This window comes from Aquarana catesbeiana, linkage group LG09 (assembly GCF_042186555.1).
Source record: "Aquarana catesbeiana isolate 2022-GZ linkage group LG09, ASM4218655v1, whole genome shotgun sequence".
Classification (NCBI taxonomy): Eukaryota; Metazoa; Chordata; class Amphibia; order Anura; family Ranidae; genus Aquarana; species Aquarana catesbeiana.
Genome location: NC_133332.1, coordinates 308,575,504 through 308,593,566, shown reverse-complemented (window position 1 = coordinate 308,593,566; position 18,063 = coordinate 308,575,504). Strand labels below are relative to the sequence as shown.

At 50.9% G+C, this 18,063-nt stretch overlaps 1 protein-coding gene across 4 annotated transcripts in view; it reads right to left on the bottom strand.

The window, feature by feature from the left end:
• LOC141108719 (Krueppel-like factor 8) overlaps nt 1–15,883 on the bottom strand; it is a 41,949-nt gene extending 26,066 nt beyond the window's left edge. For 2 of the 4 annotated variants that reach the window (XR_012236109.1, XM_073600600.1), the window contains exon 1: nt 4,045–4,506. Coding sequence is in view for 2 of the 4 variants with exons in the window: in XM_073600600.1 (XP_073456701.1) it covers nt 4,045–4,092 (48 nt within the window). In the remaining 2 variants the exon portion in view is untranslated. Of the gene's footprint in view, nt 1–2,959; nt 3,068–4,044; nt 4,507–15,742 lie in introns of those variants that run through there. The other 2 variants (XM_073600602.1, XM_073600601.1) reach the window with 2 other exon arrangements.
• Between the last annotated feature and the right edge of the window lie 2,180 nt (nt 15,884–18,063).

The window sequence follows — 18,063 nt, the reverse complement described above, 5'->3', positions numbered from 1 at the left end:
GGGTGTATAGCTCAGGAGGCGTTTATTGAAAGTGTTTATATGTACATCAAATCAACGCGTTTCAGGGAATGGATCCCCCCTTCTTTAGGGCTAAAGAGTAAGCCAGCGAAACGCGTCGGCTCCATGTACATGTTTACACTTTTAATAAACGTTGTGAACCATGCATCAAATGTTGCAGTTTTCTGGACTCCGGACTCTCTTTCTTCTCCCTGAAAAGGGCGTATGGGAAAGGTAACATCCCAGCCCCCCCCCCCCCCCCCAAGAGGGTCCACCACCACTATTGAGAACGACCTACTGTAAGATATTTCTTCCTTTTTGCCCACACAATCTCCCACCTATGACCAGTGACTGATCCAGTCAGTCTAGTGCAGTTTTCAGCACAATCCGGATATTTTCTATGACTGTCAGCTCCATCTAGTGGCCATAATTTGGTATTTTCTTTCAATCTCTCCATCAGAAGAAATACCACATTATGGTCATTAGATGGAGCCGTCGGTGAGAAGAAAATACAAAGGGAGTTATTTGTGACTGCTATGTGGTGTGAATTCTCAGACATTTGCACAGTGACATTTTTATAAAGTCGACTCCATAATATATTGCAGCTTCTTTGGATGTGGTGGCTGCTTTAGTTTTCTTCTTTTTTTTTCCCCCAGATTGTTTTACCTTTCTATCCACCAGGTGATCCCACCAACAACGCTCTTCTGTCCTAGGATGACAGCGTGTGTTCATTGCATTGCATCTGTGGAGCAGCAGCATTGTCACCCTAGGACAGAAGGGTGTTCGAACTACAATACACCTCCCCCTCTCCCGATCTAGTAAACATTGGGGAGAAATGTTCTGTAGTTCACAGAACGGATCAGGGCTGATAACAGTGCCTGAGAAAAGGCTAAAGAGGGCACAGGAACTCCTCACACTGTCAAATGTGCTCTGAAGAGCGATCCAAATGCTGACTGCAAAAAAACACATTCGAACGAGTCCTTAATTACTGTACTGCCATATCAAAGGCCCCCGCTGACACATGTTAGACAGGAGTTGGCAGTTAGGCAGTACAGCTGGCCCTCCTGCTCGGCAGGTGGCCGGGCCCCCCTTTTGAACTATTAAGGCTTCCTGTCTACATGCAGCCATCACTGAAGTGCATGTAGACAGGAAGTGGCTGCAAAGAAGCTGTAGGAGACCTGCATTGTCACTCTGTTACTTGCACCCCTGGTGGGGACTACAAGGAGCTGCATTGGCTCACCTTGCACAGGCACGGTCCAGTGCGGTCACGATTAGCAAACCTGCCCTGAGATATTTTATGCAGCCATCGCTGGACTTCATACAGGCAGGAAGTGGCTGCAGGAGATCTGCGTTGTCACCCTGTCACATGCTTCCTTGGTGGAGCCTACAAGCAGTTGCCTTAAAGTATGTCCAAGGCCATTTTTTTTTCACATTTGAGTAGGTAAGAGTAAATACACCTTATTTTTTCAATCTGTGTCTCATTAGGGAGATTTCCATTCACTTCCTGTCCTGTAGACTCAACAGGAAGTGGGAGACTCCCTTTCCAATGTAGGCAATATTTCCTCTTAGTGTCCCCCATTGGAACATTTCCCCTCTATTCCTGTTCTGGTGACTGCTCAAAATTTTCGAGTTACCCTCAACTCTCATTCCTGGTAACATTATCAATCAGGATTATTAGAGAGTGAACCCCCCTAACCCAGACAGCAATAAAAACGTGCAATGTAGCAAAAAAGGGGCACACCACTTTTAAAAGGTCCACTTTATTCCAGTAAGGAAACTTTCAAAAGAATGTCTGACGCATTTTGGGAATCAAAAAACATCCCCTTCGTCAGGGCAGTAGATCAGCTTTTCTCAATCAGGGTACTGTGGAATCTTGGGGTTCTCCTAGCGGTTGCTTGGGGTTCCTTGAGCTGTGGCTAACTACTTCCCACCTAATGGTGCCACCAAAGCTTTGGGTCCAACGCCCCTTGGCAGGACCAGCGGCATATCCCCCCAATGATCTTTTTTAGCTGCCTGTAAGGGTAGCATTCTGATCACCACCATAAAGGGGGCATTCTAGAAGACCCTCACCATAAAGCAGACATTCTTCTCAATGACCACCACTATAAGGGGGACATTCTTCTCAATGACCACCACTATAAGGGGGACATTCTTCTCAATGACCACCCATATAAAAAGAGGGGCATCCTTCTCAATGACCACCACTATCGGGGACATTCTTCTCAATGACCACCACTATCGGGGACATTCTTCTCAATGACCACCACTATCAGGGGGGACATTCTTCTCATAGACCACCACTATCAGGGGGGACATTCTTCTCATAGACCACCACTATCAGGGGGGACATTCTTCTCATAGACCACCACTATCAGTCAGGGGGACATTCTTCTCAATGACGACCACCATAAGGGGGCATTTTTCTCAATGACCATCACTAAAGGGGGCATTCTTCCCACTGACCTCTGATGAATTTAGCAAGGGCTCCCCAAGATCCGAAAATTATCTTAATGGTTGCTCTGATGTAAAAAGTTTGAGAAAATCTGTGCAAGATGGTAACTGGACCTTTCTTGTGTGATTGTCTACACAAGTCTCCTCAGAAGCTGGTTTGGGAGCTTTTGAATCCCCAAAACGCGTTAGACATCCTTTCTATTGTCCACTTCGACCATTACCAAAGTCGCATCTGGACCTTTTAGCAGCGGCGAATCACTTTGATTAACATTACACTACAATCCAAAGAAACCAAGGAGATCCTCTGGGGGTGTTTAGAAGCCGCCTGCCTGGGAAAAAGATCACCTTCATCATTGGTTCCCAACCTCAATTGCTCAAGCACCCCCAACAGGTCATGTTTCAGATTTTTGGACAGCTGTTTTAAATCAATGTCAATGGCTTGTTACCAAATTACCAACCAAAAAATAACTTTTAATGGGGAGGAAAGCACAGCACATTATGGCAGACTTACCTCCTCGTTGGGCCTCTTCCAGCGATGTGTGCTCCACACTTGTTCCATCCACCACTGTAATCTTCTTCTGGCCCAACGTCTCCTTTCTCCCTCTAGTTGGTTTGGTACTTATGACGGCTATCTTATCCAAGAGCTATCGTAGTTGGCTTGGTACTTATGGAGGCCATCTTTCCTAAGGGACATTCCCAAAACATGGTCTATTGGAGGTACTTGAGGAATGAATATGGGAAACATTGACCTACAGCAACAGCGTTACATGGATAGCAATACCAATAAAATAGATCCAATGGGTCTAGAGCTATCTTTCCACTTTCCTTAATTAGCAATAACGATCTGCCAGGGGTTTTAATCCCACACCACTCTATCAAATCTCAAAAAAAAAATTGCCTTTAAATATACTTTAGTGTACATTATGGTAGATTCACCCCTTAGTTGGGTCTTCTCCAGCGATGTGAGGTCCACATTTATTCCCTCCACGACCGCAATTTTATTCTGGCCCAATGTCTCCTTTTGCCTCTTAGTTGGCTTGGCACTTAGGGTGGCTATCTTATCTAAGGGCTATCCTAAGTGTCTAAGTGGCTTGGCACTTATGGTGGCTATCTTATCTAAGGGTTATCCTAGTTGGCTTGGCACTTATGGTGGCGATCTGATCTAAGGGTTATCCTAGTTGGCTTGGCACTTATGGTGGCGATCTGATCTAAGGGTTATCCTAGTTGGTTTGGCACTTATGGTGGCGATCTTATCTAAGGTCTATCCTAGTTGGCTTGGTACTTATGGAGGTTATCCTATCTAAGAGCTATCCCAGTTGGCTTATGTACTTATGGCAACTATCTTACCTAAGGGACATTTCCAAACATGATCTATTGGGGGTACTTTCGTAAAGCATTTCGGAAACATTGACCGACATCAACAACATTTCATGGATACCAATACCATTAAGATAGAACCAACGGGTCCAGAGCTAGCTTTCCATGTTCCCTTAGCAATAAAGTCCTGACAGGGGTTCTAATCCCTCGCCACTCAATCCAAAATGAAAAAATAACTTTTAATGGGGAGGAACGCACAGCACATTATGGCAGACTTACCCCCTCGTTGGGCCTCTTCCAGCGATGTGAGGTCCACACTTCTTCCATCCACCACTGTAATCTTCTTATGGCCCAACGTCTCCTTTCTTTGAAGGCCAATGAGAACGTAACTTTTTTAGTATGTGCAATGTCGTTATATCATCCCGCCACTCGGGACAGGTAACTGCATTCCTTGTCAGAAGAGGCTCTTTTGCCAAAACAACGCTACCAATTAGCAAATTTTTGTACGTTTCTTTCCAATTTAAAGCCAAAAAAACCTATGGCGATCCTGGATCCGAGATCTGCATTAGAAATAAAATAAGGACGTCTACGGCATCACCGATGAAACAGAAACACAGCCATGGTATAGCAAAGCCGTGATCAACAAAAGAGATCTGCTCTGTGCAGTCTATTTATTCTACACTATGACTCCTTAAGGATCTGGGGAGAGCAGAAACCGGGCACACCCTGGGTGGGGATGACTTGTTTAAATGGACAGGGAACGCCTGCTGCTCACACACCCTTCTCCTCCTCCACACCCCCGCCCTCCCCATAGGAAGGAGGCGGGTGTGAACGCTCATCGGGTGAGCTCACGTTACCCTCATTAGCAACAGAAAACACTTTGCAGGAATGTAGCCTGGGAAGAAATCGCCAAGTGAATTGATACAACGATCACCATCGGACTTTGCGCTCCGCGGACGCGTTACAGGAGGAATGGCGCCCATTGCGCTTTATTGCTGAAACGTGGGTCTTGCACACCTTTGTCACCTAAAAGGATAACTTGGCCTTTTGTACAATGGTCCTTCATACCCCTATTGTCCTAAAACCCCCTCGCCCACCAGATTTCATACTTACCTTCCTCTTTGATTCAGTGATCTTTGCTCTGCATCCCTGGCTAGCTCTGCACAGCAAAGAGGTCCCCACCAGGTCTTCCTCTTTGTATGCCATGGCCCCAGGGGCATGTTGCCAATGAGGCAAAGTGATGCTACCGCCTTGGTGGCACTTGGTGGGGGACTGAGGGCACTGAGGCCAGAGTGTACCCACTGCAGCTCAGTAACGTTGATCTGTATGCATAGGACACCGTTACTGAACTGGTTTCTAGGAGGCTGGTGACGAGGCTGCAGAGCTTCATTGGTTGTGTATGGTGAATGCCTGCACCATAATAACCAATAAAGATGTATAGATAATCCATTGACCAATGACACTGTTTGGCAAAGCTGCCTGCGTCCTAGCAACCAATGAAGCTGTGTGGCCCAGCTGTCAGCGTCTTAGCAAAAAATGTATGCTGTGTGGCCAGCTGCCTGTTTCCTAGCAACCAATGATGCTGTGCGGGCATCTGCCTGTGTCCTAGCAACCAATGCATGGCTGTGCCACCAAGTTGCCTGTGTCCTAGCGACCAATGTATGCTGTGCGGCCAGCTGCCTGCATCCTAGAAACCAATGATGCTGTGCAGCCCCAGCCGCCTGTGTCCTAGCAGCCAATGTATGCTGTGCGCCCCAGCCACCTGTGTCCTAACAACCAATTATGCTGTGTGGCCAGCTGCCCGCATCCTAGCAACCAATGATGCTGTGCGGCCAGCTGCTCGCGTTCCAACAAAAAATAATGCTGTGCGGCCAGCTGCCTGCGTTCTAGCAACTAATAAAGCTGCGCGGACAGCTGCCTGCGTTCTAGCAAGGAATGATGCTGCGCGGCCAGCTGCCTGCGTTCTAGCAAGGAATGATGCTGCGTGGCCAGCTGCCTGCATCCCAGCAACCAATGTATGCTGTGCGGCATGCTGTCTGCGGTCTAGCAACCAATGATGCTGAGTGGCCAGGTGCCTGGGTCCTAACAACCACTAACACCACGCAGCCCAGCTGCCTGTATAATGGTGTTATGCAGCTCAGCTACCAATGATGGTGTGCGCCCAAGCTTCCAGCATCCTAGCAACCAAGAACACTGTACTGCCTGGAAATCTGCATCCTGGCAACCAATGATGCTATGCAGCAAAGCTACTTGCATCCCCGCAATTAATGACACTGAACTGCCCAGAAACCTGCCGCCTAGCAACCAATGATTGCTGTGCAGACTAACTGCCAGGGTCTTAGCAACCAATGTATGCTGTGCGGCCAGCTGCCTGTTTCCTAGCAACCAATGATGCTGTGCGGGCAGCTGCCTGTGCCCTAGCAACCAATGCATGGCTGTGCCACCAAGTTGCCTGTGTCCTAGCAATCAATGATGCTGAGCAGCCAGCTGCCTGCGTCCTAGAAACCAATGTTGCTGTGCGGCCAGCTGTCTGCGTCCTAGAAACCAATGATGCTGTGCAGCCCAGCCACCTGCATCCTACAAACCAATGTATGCTGTGCAGCCAAGCCACCTGCGTCCTAACAACCAATTATGCTGTGTGGCCAGCTGCCCACGTCCTAGCAACTAATGATGCTGTTCGGCCAGCTGCTCATATCCTAACTAATGATGCCGTGTAGCACAGCTGCCTGCGTTCTAGCAATCAATGATGCTGTGCGGCCAGCTGCTCGCGTCCTAACAACCTATGATGCTGTGCGGCCAGCTGCTTGCGTTCTAGCAACCAATGATGCTGTTCGGCCAGCTGTCTGCATCCCAGCAACCAATGTATGCTGCGTGGCATGCTGTCTGCGTTCTAGCCACCAATGATGGTGAGTGGCCAGCTGTCTGCGTTCTAGCCACCAATGATGCTGAGCGGCCAGCTGCCTGGGTCCTAACAGCCACTAACACCACACAGCCCAGCTGCCTGTATAATGGTGTTGTGCAGCCCAGCTGCCAGCATCCTAGCAACCAAAAACACTGTACTGCCTGGAAACCTGCATCCTAGCAACCAACGATGCTATGCAGCAAAGCTGTATGCATCCTAGCAACCAATAATGCTGAACTGCCTAGAAACCTGCCGCCTAGCAACCAATGATTGCTCTGCCAGCTTGTTAGCAACCAATGATGCTGTGCGGCTCGGCCACCTGTACCCTAGCAACCAATAGCACTGTATGGTCCTGTTGCTTGTGTCCTAGCAACTAAAGACGCTGTGGCCCAGCTGCCAGCATCCTGGCAACCAATGACACACAGTTTCCTTTCCGCCATACATATTCATAACATGGACAACAAGAGGTTAACGGACAATCGTATAAAAGGTGCGGTTATCCTTTACAGTACATGAATAGTCAAATTCAGTATATTTGTTTTTTTGGACAGAGTAGAAACGTCTTTTTATTTCTTTTGTCTTGTTGGAAAGATTTCTCTTCACTTCCTGTCCTGAAGGTGCAACAGGAAGTGAGAGAATTTACCCTTTTTAAATGCTTATTTTACCAGTCCTGAGGCTTCTCTCTTCTGTATACAGGAAGTGGGGGCCTTCACTGGGTGTCCATGTCACTGCCTGAACAAGATAGACACTTCCTATTCCCTGTCCAGTGGTGGGGGCTTTCTTCAGGTGTCCATTTCACTGCCTGAGTCGAGATGGAGACTTCCTATTGCATGTCTGGCAGTGGGCATGGGGCCTTCTCTGGGTGTCCATGTCACTGCCTGAGTGTCCTTTTGGCGAAAAGTTGCCTTTACAGTGACTGGTTGTACTGAAGTCGATCGCTGCATTTTTGTAAATGCTTTTAGGCACGTCAAGCACTTGGCAGTTAATTTCTGATCCTGCTTTTCTTCTGCCGGGTGTTCAGGAGAGTTGGGCAAACACCCGGTGTCCATGGAAATTAAATTTCGATCCGTTGTATAGGCAGGGAGGGTTGTACAGAAGTCGATCCAATTGAATTGTACAACCACCCTGTAGGATTTTTCCTGCTCGATCAGCACTGATGGCTATAGCCGGCAGCGCTGATCAGTGTATTCTAATGATGGGGAAGTCTTGTTGCTGTCAGAATACAAAAAGCACAGTGGGAAGACACCCCCCACATCGAGTGTGTGGATGGGGGAATCCAGAGCAACATCCTGGCTGAATCAAATATAAAGACTCATCTATGGGCTGCCTTAGGCCTCGCTCACACTGGTGTACTTAACCACTTCCTAACCATGGGGGGAGAGGAGGAGGAGGAGGAGGGGGGGAGAGGGGGGAGAGGAGGAGGAGGAGGAGGGGGGAGAGGGGGGAGGGAGAAGAGGGGAGGAAGGAGGGGGGAGGAGAAGAAGGAGAAAGAGAGGGGGTGGGAGGAGGAGAGAGAAGACGGGGGAGGGAGGAGGAAGAGGAGGGGGGGAGGAGGAGGAGGAAGAGAGGAGGGGGAGAAGAGAGGGGGGGGCAGGAGAAGGAGAAAAGAGGTGGGAGGAGGGAGAAGGACGACGAGAGAGAAGAGGGGGGAGGAGAGGGGGGAAGAGGAGGAGGAGGAGGGAAGAGGAGGAGGAGGAGGAGGGGGGAAGAGGAAGAGGAAGAGGAAGAGGAAGAGGAAGAGAAGAGGAAGAGGAAGAGGAAGAGGGAGAGGGAGAGAGGGAGAGAGGGAGAGAGGGAGAGAGAGAGAGAGGGAGAGAGAGAGAGAGAGAGAGAGGAGAGAGAGAGAGAGAGAGAGAGAGAAGAGGAGGTGAGGGGGAAGGAGGAGGAGAGAGAGAGAGAAGAGGGGGGAAGGAGGAAGAGAGGGGGGCTTAAGGAGAGTATGAGGGGGAGGGGGAGGAGGAGAAGGGGGGAGGGGGAGGAGGAGAGAGAAGAGGTGGGAGGAGGAGGAGGAGGAGGAGGAGGAGGAGAGGAGAAGCAGGAGGAAGAGGAAGAGGAAGAGGAAGAGGAAGAGGAAGAGGAGGAGGAGGAGAGGAGGAGGAGGAGGAGGAGGAGGAGGAGGAGGAGGAGGAGGAGGAGGAGGAGGAGGAGGAGGGAGGAGGAGGGGGAGGAGGAGAAGCAGCATTAGAGGGGGGAGGGGGAGGGGGAGGGGAGGAGGAGGAGGAAGAGGAAGAGGAAGAGGAGAGGAAGAGGAGGGAGGAGGGAGAGGGGCTGGAGGAGGAGGAGGAGGGAGGAGGGAGGAGGGAGGAGGGAGGAGGGAGGAGGGAGGAGGGAGGAGGGAGGAGGAGGAGGAGGAGGAGGAGGAAGAGGAGGGAGGAGGAGAGGGGCTGGAGGAGGAAGGTCAGGAGAAGGAGAAGGACTCTTACTCCCAGGTCATGTGCTCGGTAGGATGATGACATCACACATGTGAGGAGTCTGAGGACAGATCAGTCTATACACCATGGGTGCTCAACCTGCGGCCCTCCAGCTGCTGTGAAACTACAAGTCCCATGAGGCATTGCATGGTTGACTGTTACAAACATGACTCCCAAATGCAGAGGCATGATGGGACTTGTAGTTCCACAACAGTTGGAGGGCCATAGGTTGAGCACCCATGCTATACACGATATACAGTAATGTTCACTCACTGGGGCTCTGCTCTGCACAAGCCCCCGCCTCGATGACTCCACTGTCACCTCTCACATGTCCTCCAGTGCTTGGCTGCACCTCTAATGACATTGTGGTCACACGGAGCGCCTGCCTGCCTGAGTACATACTGCAGAGGCCCCTGCATTATACAGCACCGCACCCGACACTTACATAGCGCGGAGACCGGTGGGAGACGGAGAGTAGGGAAACCAGCGACCGGGCGCCCTAGAAGGCAGTGTGCCCTAGGCGGCTGCCTAGTTCGCCTAGTGGTAGCACCGGCCCTGGTGACGCTCAGATGCAGTGAAGATCCGCTTTAATATGTGAACGGGGCCCCCATTCCCACGTGTGTGACTTGTCCTGTGACTCGGGACTACAAAGTCACATGACAAGTTGTACCCCATGAATTCCAATGAGTACCGGTCATATCTGTGCGACTTCAAAGTATTCCCTGCACTACTTTGGTTTGACTTTGCTGAGATCTGTATTGTTAGAGTTTACAGTACACAGACAATGCTTTCTTAAAAGCGACTTAGAACTACAGGACACTGTGCCAGGACTACATAACACCGCCCTCTCTTTTCCATTACGGGGGGAGGTGTTTTGTAGTCCACCATGAAATGTATTGTTACACAGCAATGCTTTCTTTTGCAATATTTAGTGGAAGGATTTGCGGCCCCATCCCCCCCCCCACCTTGAACGCCCATATGGGGGTGGGGTCACCATACAGAGGTTCTGTATTTTGTTATTTCGGTATATTTTCTGCGTTTCTCAGGGTACTAAAGTGGTTAATAAAGACATCTGCACTTAATAAAAGAGGAGAGAATGAAAGGGTCCCCCTCCCCCCTCTTCGCTGTTGTCACCCCCCCACCCAGCATCCTGCTCCCCTTCTCCATGGAGCTGCAGGGGAACAGGGTGGAGTCCTGGCAGAAATGTGGAAGGGAGGGGCGGGAGGGGCGGCTGCCCTTGCAGAGTGGAGAAGGACGGGACGGGAGACAAATGTCCCATTCACAAATAGGGAGGAATTCCTGCCATCAATGAAGGCTGTTCTACTTCTAAGTGTAAACATACAAGGATACACACACACCATGGACGGGGCACCACAAATACATATAAAAAAAGAGAATAAACTCCATTCATTATTTTTTCATTGACTTGCAATTTTCCTTTGAACTTGATTAAATTTTGACTAGTTATTCCCCTATTACAGCCCCTCCCTCCTTGCAGGTCATGGCCCTCTCCTCTTCTGGCAATGTCTAATTGCTGTCTGTGCTGGTCCAGCTTCTCTGCCCCTCCCCTCACCTCCCTCCTTGCATGTCATGGCCCTCTCCTCATCCTGCAATGTAATTACTGTCTGTGCTGGCCCAGCTCCTCTGACCCTCTCCTCACTTCCCTCCTTGCAGGTCATGGCTGTTTTTATCCTCTGGCAATGTCTAATTAATTACTGTCTGTGCTGGCCAGATTAGAGCAGTGCTCAGGGAGCTAGAACCATGATGATTAGAGCAGTGCTCAGGGAGCTAGAGCCATGATGATTAGAGCAGTGCTCAGGGAGCTAGAGCCATGATGATTAGAGCGGTGCTCAGGGAGCTAGAACCATGATTAGAGCAGTGCTCAGGGAGCTAGAGCCATGATGATTAGAGCAGTGCTCAGGGAGCTAGAGCCATGATGATTAGAGCAGTGCTCAGGGGAGCTAGAGCCATGATGATTAGAGCAGTGCTCAGGGAGCTAGAGCCATGATGATTAGAGCGGTGCTCAGGGGGCTAGAGCCATGATGATTAGAGCAGTGCTCAGGGAGCTAGAGCCATGATGATTAGAGCGGTGCTCAGGGGATCTAGAGCCATGATGATTAGAGCGGTGCTCAGGGATCTAGAGCCATGATGATTAGAGCGGTGCTCAGGGGGCTAGAGCCATGATGATTAGAGCGGTGCTCAGGGGGCTAGAGCCATGATGATTAGAGCAGTGCTCAGGGAGCTAGAGCCATGATGATTAGAGCGGTGCTCAGGGATCTAGAGCCATGATGATTAGAGCGGATGCTCGGGGAGCTAGAACCATGATGATTAGAGCGGTGCTCAGGGAGCTAGAGCCATGATGATTAGAGCGGTGCTCAGGGATCTAGAGCCATGATGATTAGAGCGGTGCTCGGGGAGCTAGAACCATGATGATTAGAGCGGTGCTCAGGGGGCTAGAGCCATGATGATTAGAGCAGTGCTCAGGGAGCTAGAGCCATGATGATTAGAGCGGTGCTCAGGGGGCTAGAGCCATGATGATTAGAGCGGTGCTCGGGGGAGCTAGAGCCATGATGATTAGAGCGGTGCTCAGGGATCTAGAGCCATGATGATTAGAGCGGTGCTCGGGGAGCTAGAACCATGATGATTAAAGCGGTGCTCAGGGGGGCTAGAGCCATGATGATTAGAGCGGTGCTCAGGGATCTAGAGCCATGATGATTAGAGCGGTGCTCAGGGATCTAGAGCCATGATGATTAGAGCGGTGCTCAGGGAGCTAGAGCCATGATGATTAGAGCGGTGCTCAGGGAGCTAGAACCATGATGATTAGAGCGGTGCTCAGAGCTAGAGCCATGATGATTAGAGCGGTGCTCAGGGGGCTAGAGCCATGATGATTAGAGTGGTGCTCAGAGCTAGAGTCATGATGATTAGATCGGTGCTCAGGGATCTAAAGCAAGTACAGTAATAAGCCAAGAAGGTTCAATTGGCTTTAATGGACATTTACGAATATGGCTGAAATGAGCCTGGAGATCTAGACATCAATGAAGTGCGGAACCATCACCCGTCATTTTCTGGCATATTTCACCCAACAAGGTTTTATTTGATTGGGCGAAGTCTATTATCTTATTACAACGTAAATCGCTTTAATAGAAAGTCGCTCTTCCAAATGAATACACAGTGTCTCTCCCAGAAGATGAGAGTGGCGTGTAATTTCTGCGCTAAAGACATAGTTGCAGTCATTTTTTTCGGCATTAAAGCGCGGTGGTGTGATCGGGTCAGACAGAGATCAGGGTCAAGAGGTGAGATCGGGGTCAGGAGGTGTGATTGAAGTCAGGCAGAGATCGGGGTCAGGCAGAGATCGGGGTCAGGCGGTGTGATCAGGGTCAGGGGCGGTGTGATCAGGGTCAGGCGGTGTGATCAGGGTCAGGCGGTGTGATCAGGGTCAGGCGGTGTGATCAGGGTCAGGCGGCTGTGATCAGGGTCAGGCGGTGTGATCAGGGTCAGGCGGTGTGATCAGGGTCAGGCGGTGTGATCAGGGTCAGGCGGTGTGATCGGGGTCAGGCGGTGTGATCGGGGTCAGGCGGGAGAGATCGGGGTCAGGCGGAGAGATCGGGGTCAGGCGGAGAGATCGGGGTCAGGCGGAGAGATCGGGGTCAGGCGGAGAGATCGGGGTCAGGCGGAGAGATCGGGGTCAGGAAGAGAGATCGGGGTCAGGAAGAGAGATCGGGGTCAGGAAGAGAGATCGGGGTCAGGAAGAGAGATCGGGGTCAGGAAGAGAGATCGGGGTCAGGAAGAGATCGGGGTCAGGAGAGATCGGGGTCAGGAAGAGATCGGGGTCAGGAAGAGATCGGGGTCAGGAAGAGATCGGGGTCAGGAAGAGATCGGGGGTCAGGCAGAGATCGGGGTCAGGCAGAGATCGGGGTCAGGAAGAGATCGGGGTCAGGCGGAGAGATCGGGGTTCAGTGTGGTGTGATCGGGGTCAGGCGGAGAGATCGGGGTCAGGCGGAGAGATCGGGGTCAGGAAGAGATCGGGGTCAGGCAGAGATCGGGGTCAGGCAGAGATCGGGGTCAGGTGGTGTGATCGGGGTCAGGCGGGAGAGATCGGGGTCAGGCGGGAGAGATCGGGGTCAGGCGGAGAGATCGGGGTCAGGCGGAGAGATCGGGGGTCAGGCGGAGAGATCGGGGGTCAGGCGGAGAGATCGGGGTCAGGCGAAGAGATCGGGGTCAGGCGAAGAGATCGGGGGTCAGGCGGAGAGATCGGGGTCAGGCGAAGAGATCGGGGTCAGGCGAAGAGATCGGGGTCAGGAAGAGATCGGGGTCAGAAGAGATCGGGGTCAGGAAGAGATCTCATTTTTCACTGAAAGCTGATATAAAAGACACAAATGAACTTATAAAATGCTATAAATACAAGTTTCTAAATGCAAGTTAGTATCAAGCCCTTGCAAATCCCCTGTGCAGCAGAGCTCAGACTTGGAGAGGGAGAGAAGCAACACAGGATTACAGGTCTGCAGTGCAATGAGCTGATAGGAGGAGAGAGCAGAGTGACAGAGAGAGGAGCTCATCACTCTGCTGCTGCTTCTCCTTTCACTGTCCCAATCACAGGATTTCACCACACTGTGAGCCTCTCACAAGGCATAGCTGCATTAGCAAGCAGCAGCAGTCAGACATTCTGGCTGGAGGACTTCAGATCATTGAGGACGTCCAGGCATCATCTAGCATCTGAGTGCTCAGCCTGAGGCCCTCCAGCTGTTACAGGACTACAAGTCCCATGAGGCATTGCAAGGCATGACCGTTACAAGCCTGACTCCCACAGGCAGAGGCATGATGGGGACTTGTATGTAGTTCTACAACAGCTGGAGGGCCCCAGGTTGAGCTCTTTCTTCCCCAGGCCCCACCCCTTTCATTTACTGGATTCCTGTTTCAATCATGAAGTCTCCGCATCATAATGTGGGCGGTCCACATGCAAATTCCAGCCTGCCTAGGAACGCCCACTCCTCCAGACTGACACCCACCCATTAAGGCAACTAAGGCAATTAACTCCTCCCAAGATCCAGCCCACTGCCTATATCTGGGCTGAGGGCTCTCTACCCGGCCCCTCCCACCGGCCACGATCTGCCTGCATTGCATAGAGAGCACAGAGACCCCAGTGATGACATCAGTGACGCACCTCCCAATTTTTTGAGATGGGAACGAGGGACACTATTATCAAAAGTATGTAGCCATAGGACACACCCCCTGCCACGCCCCCTTAAAAGGAGAATTCCACCAAAAAATGGATTAGTTAAACCCACAAGTGTTTTTTTTTTTTAACCATTACTATTCCTTTATATTGGCTGTTGAAATTTACAAATACCGCAATTTAGAACTTTTAGCACCGAGAAACCCTTTTTTGAAGGATAAAAAGTGCATTTTATAAAGCAAACTATGTAGATCAGACCAAAATCAGGGACAGTTGGGAGCCATGCAGAGACCCCCAGTGATGACATCAGTGACGACGGCCCCCTCCCACCAGGCCAGGATCTGCCTGCATTGCAATAGAGAAGCACAGAGACCCCCAGTGATGACATCAGTGACGACGGCCCCCTCCCACCAGCCATGATCTGCCCGCATTGCATAGAGAAGCACAGAGACCCCAGTGATGACATACCTCCCAACTTTTTGAGATGGGAATGAGGGACACCTATCAGCAAAAGTATGCAGGCATAGGGACACGCCCCTTGCCACACCCCCTTAAAGGAGAATTGTACACAAAAAAACCACAAGATTGGTTATACTTTTTTTTACCACTACTATTCCTTTATATTGGCTTTTGGAATTTACAAAATGCAGCAATTTAGAAATTAGATGAATGTTTTAGTGCTGGAAAACATGTTTTGATAGATAAAAAGTGCATTTTATATACATCTATATAGATCAGACCAAAATGAGGGACAAATGAGGGACAAATGAGGGACAGAGGGACATTGCTCCAAATCGGGGACAGTCCCTCGAAATCAGGGACAGCTGGGAGCTATTCAGAGACCCCAGTGATGACATCGGTGACGATGGCCCCTCCCACCAGCCATGATCTGCCCGCATGGCATAGAGAAGCACAGAGACCCCCAGTGATGACATCACTGTGCCTAAAATAAGATTTGTAATAAAAATAGAAAGGTTTTATTTTAAAATGTCATTAGCATGTTGATGGGGGGGGGGGGGGGGGGGGGGGGGGGGGGGACCCAGGGAAGGCAAGCAGATTAAATTTCATGCTATTAAAATTGATCAGCCCGCGATCCAGTCCACGTTCTAATTCTCATCCAGCTTTCAGTCATTTAATCTTAAGGAAAATATTACACTTCAAATTGCATCTAGAGAAATCCCCGGATAAAATTCCTAGAACTGGGAACAACGCCACCCCCACCCTTCCCCCTCCCCCCGCGCTTTATCAATACTCCACCAATGCGGCTCCAACCACAAAGGAGGAGAAGAAATCCACACCCCCGCACCTTTCCCTGCTGACCTACAACGTGCCGATAGCAGAAATTGCCGGGTGTGTCCCCCTATCTCGGCCCATCCTAACCTTCCACCCGGAGAGCCGTCTACTTTCATTTAAGGGAGCAGGACAGGGAAAAAGTCCCGAGTTCTATAAAAGATTTATAGCAAATCAGACATGTGTCAGGGTAATTGTTACCTCTCACAGAGATCACAGCGCCCCCCCTAGACAGCGTCTATGTGCTTTTCTCCCCCAGAAGGACGGCGCCATCTCTGTTCAGGCATCATCCAGGGTCACCATCTAACTTCCTGGACTGAGATTCCGACTCGGAGACGCCGTTCCTGGCTGTATTCACAAATGTCTGACACAGATCAGCAACGTTACAATGTTGGGAGGGGGAGACTGAGGAAAGGCCTCCTCCTGCCTGCAGCAGACTGGATGGCCTCATCTCAGCAAACTTACCAGATGGGAGTTCAAAAGGTTCAAGGGGGGGCTTCTTTAATGAAAACGGGGAGTTGTAAAAACAGACAGAGAAAAATTATAATATATCATTTCTCCTCTCTCCATATTATATACACACACGTTACTGTATACACACTGAGTATATATTTGTTTTATTGAAAAAAATTAAATTATATTATATATATATATACACACACACACACACACACACACACACAGGGGTGGTCCATCCATTAAGGGCTCACGGCCGCCCCCCCCCCCCCCCCCCATTCATGCTACTGGCCTCTTGCAGGACACCGGATGGATGAATTACAGTAGCTGGGGCGTTTTGTTTTTTTTTTTGAACAGAGGGGGGAGGGGGTGTATACAGAGGAGAGGGGTGTATACAGTGGGGGGAGGGGTTGTATACAGAGGAGAGGGGTGTATACAGTGGGGGGGAGGGGGTGTATACAGAGGGGGGAGGGTGTGTATACAGTGGGGGGGAGGGGTTGTATACAGAGGGGAGGGATGTATACAGTGGGGGGAGGGGTGTATACAGTGGGGAGGGTGTATACAGTGTGGGGGAGGGTGTATACAGTGGGGGAGGGTGTATACAGTGGTGGGGGTGGGGTGTATACAGAGTGGGCGGTGTATACAGTGTGGGAGGGGGTGTATACACAGTGGGGGGGAGGGGTTGTATACAATGGGGGGGGGAGGGGTTGTATACAGTGGGGGGGGAGGGGTTGTATACAGTGGGGGGGGGGAGGGGGGTTGTTATACAGAGGGGGAGGAGTTGTATACAGAGGGGGGAGGGGGTGTATACAGAGGGGGGAGGCGTGTATACAGAGGGGGGAGGGGGTTGTATACAGTGGGGGAGGAGGTGTATACAGAGGGGGGAGGCGTGTATACAGAGGAGGGGAGGGGTTGATATACAGTGGGGGAGGGGTGTATACAGTGGGGGGGGAGGGGTGTATACAGAGGGGGGGAAGGGTGTATACAGAGGGGGGAGGGGTGTATACAGAGGGGGGGAAGGGTGTATACAGTGGGGGGGAGGGGTTGTATACAGTTGGGGGGGAGGGGTTGTATACAGTGGGGGGGAGGGGTTGTATACAGTGGGGGGAGGGGTGTTATACAGAGGGGGGAGGGTGTTATACAGAGGGGGAGGAGTTGTATACAGAGGGGGGAGGCGTGTATACAGGAGGGGGGTAGGGGGGTGTATACAGTGGGGGGGAGGGGTGTATACAGTGGGGGGAGGGGTGTATACAGTGGGGGGAGGGGTGTATACAGCAGAGGGGGGAGGGGGTGTATACAGTGTGGGGGAGGGGTGTATACAGTGGGGGAGGTGGTGTATACAGTGTGGGGGAGGGGTGTATACAGTGGGGGGAGGGGTGTATACAGTGGGGGAGAGGGGTGTTATACAGTGGGGGGAGGGGTGTTATACAGTGGGGGGGAGGGGTGTATACCAGAGGGTGAGGGGTGTGTATACAGTGGAGGGGGAGGGAGGGTGTGTATACCGAGATGGGGGGGAGGGGGTGTAGTACCGAGGGGGAGGGGTTGGAGTATACAGTGGGAGGTGAGGGGTGTGAATGTGGTAGGGTTATACAGAGGGGGTGAGGGGTGTATACAGAGGGGGTGGAAGGGGTGTATACAGTGGGGTGAGGGGTGTATACAGAGGGGGAGGAGGGGGTTGTATACAGAGGTGGGAGGGGTGTATACAGTGAGGGGGTAGGGGGTGTATACAGTGGGGGTTGTTAATCAGTTTCAGCTGCTTTGGTGTTAATGAAATTAAACAACAGGTGTGCACTAGATGGACAATGAGACGACCTCCAAAACAAGAATGGTGTTTTACAGGTTTTTGACTGTTTTTCACTAGTTTTGCATCTGGCTGGGTTCAGTGTCTCTACTGGTAACATGGAGGTGATATCTGGACCCTATAGAGTGTTGCACAGTAGAGTTGCCACCTCATCCCATATTAATTACTCAGGTTCTGTGGCTGATTAAGGTGATAATTAAACTCACTTGGTGCCTTATCTGCATTTAATTAGCCTCAGAACCCGTGTCATTCATATGTTTTCGGG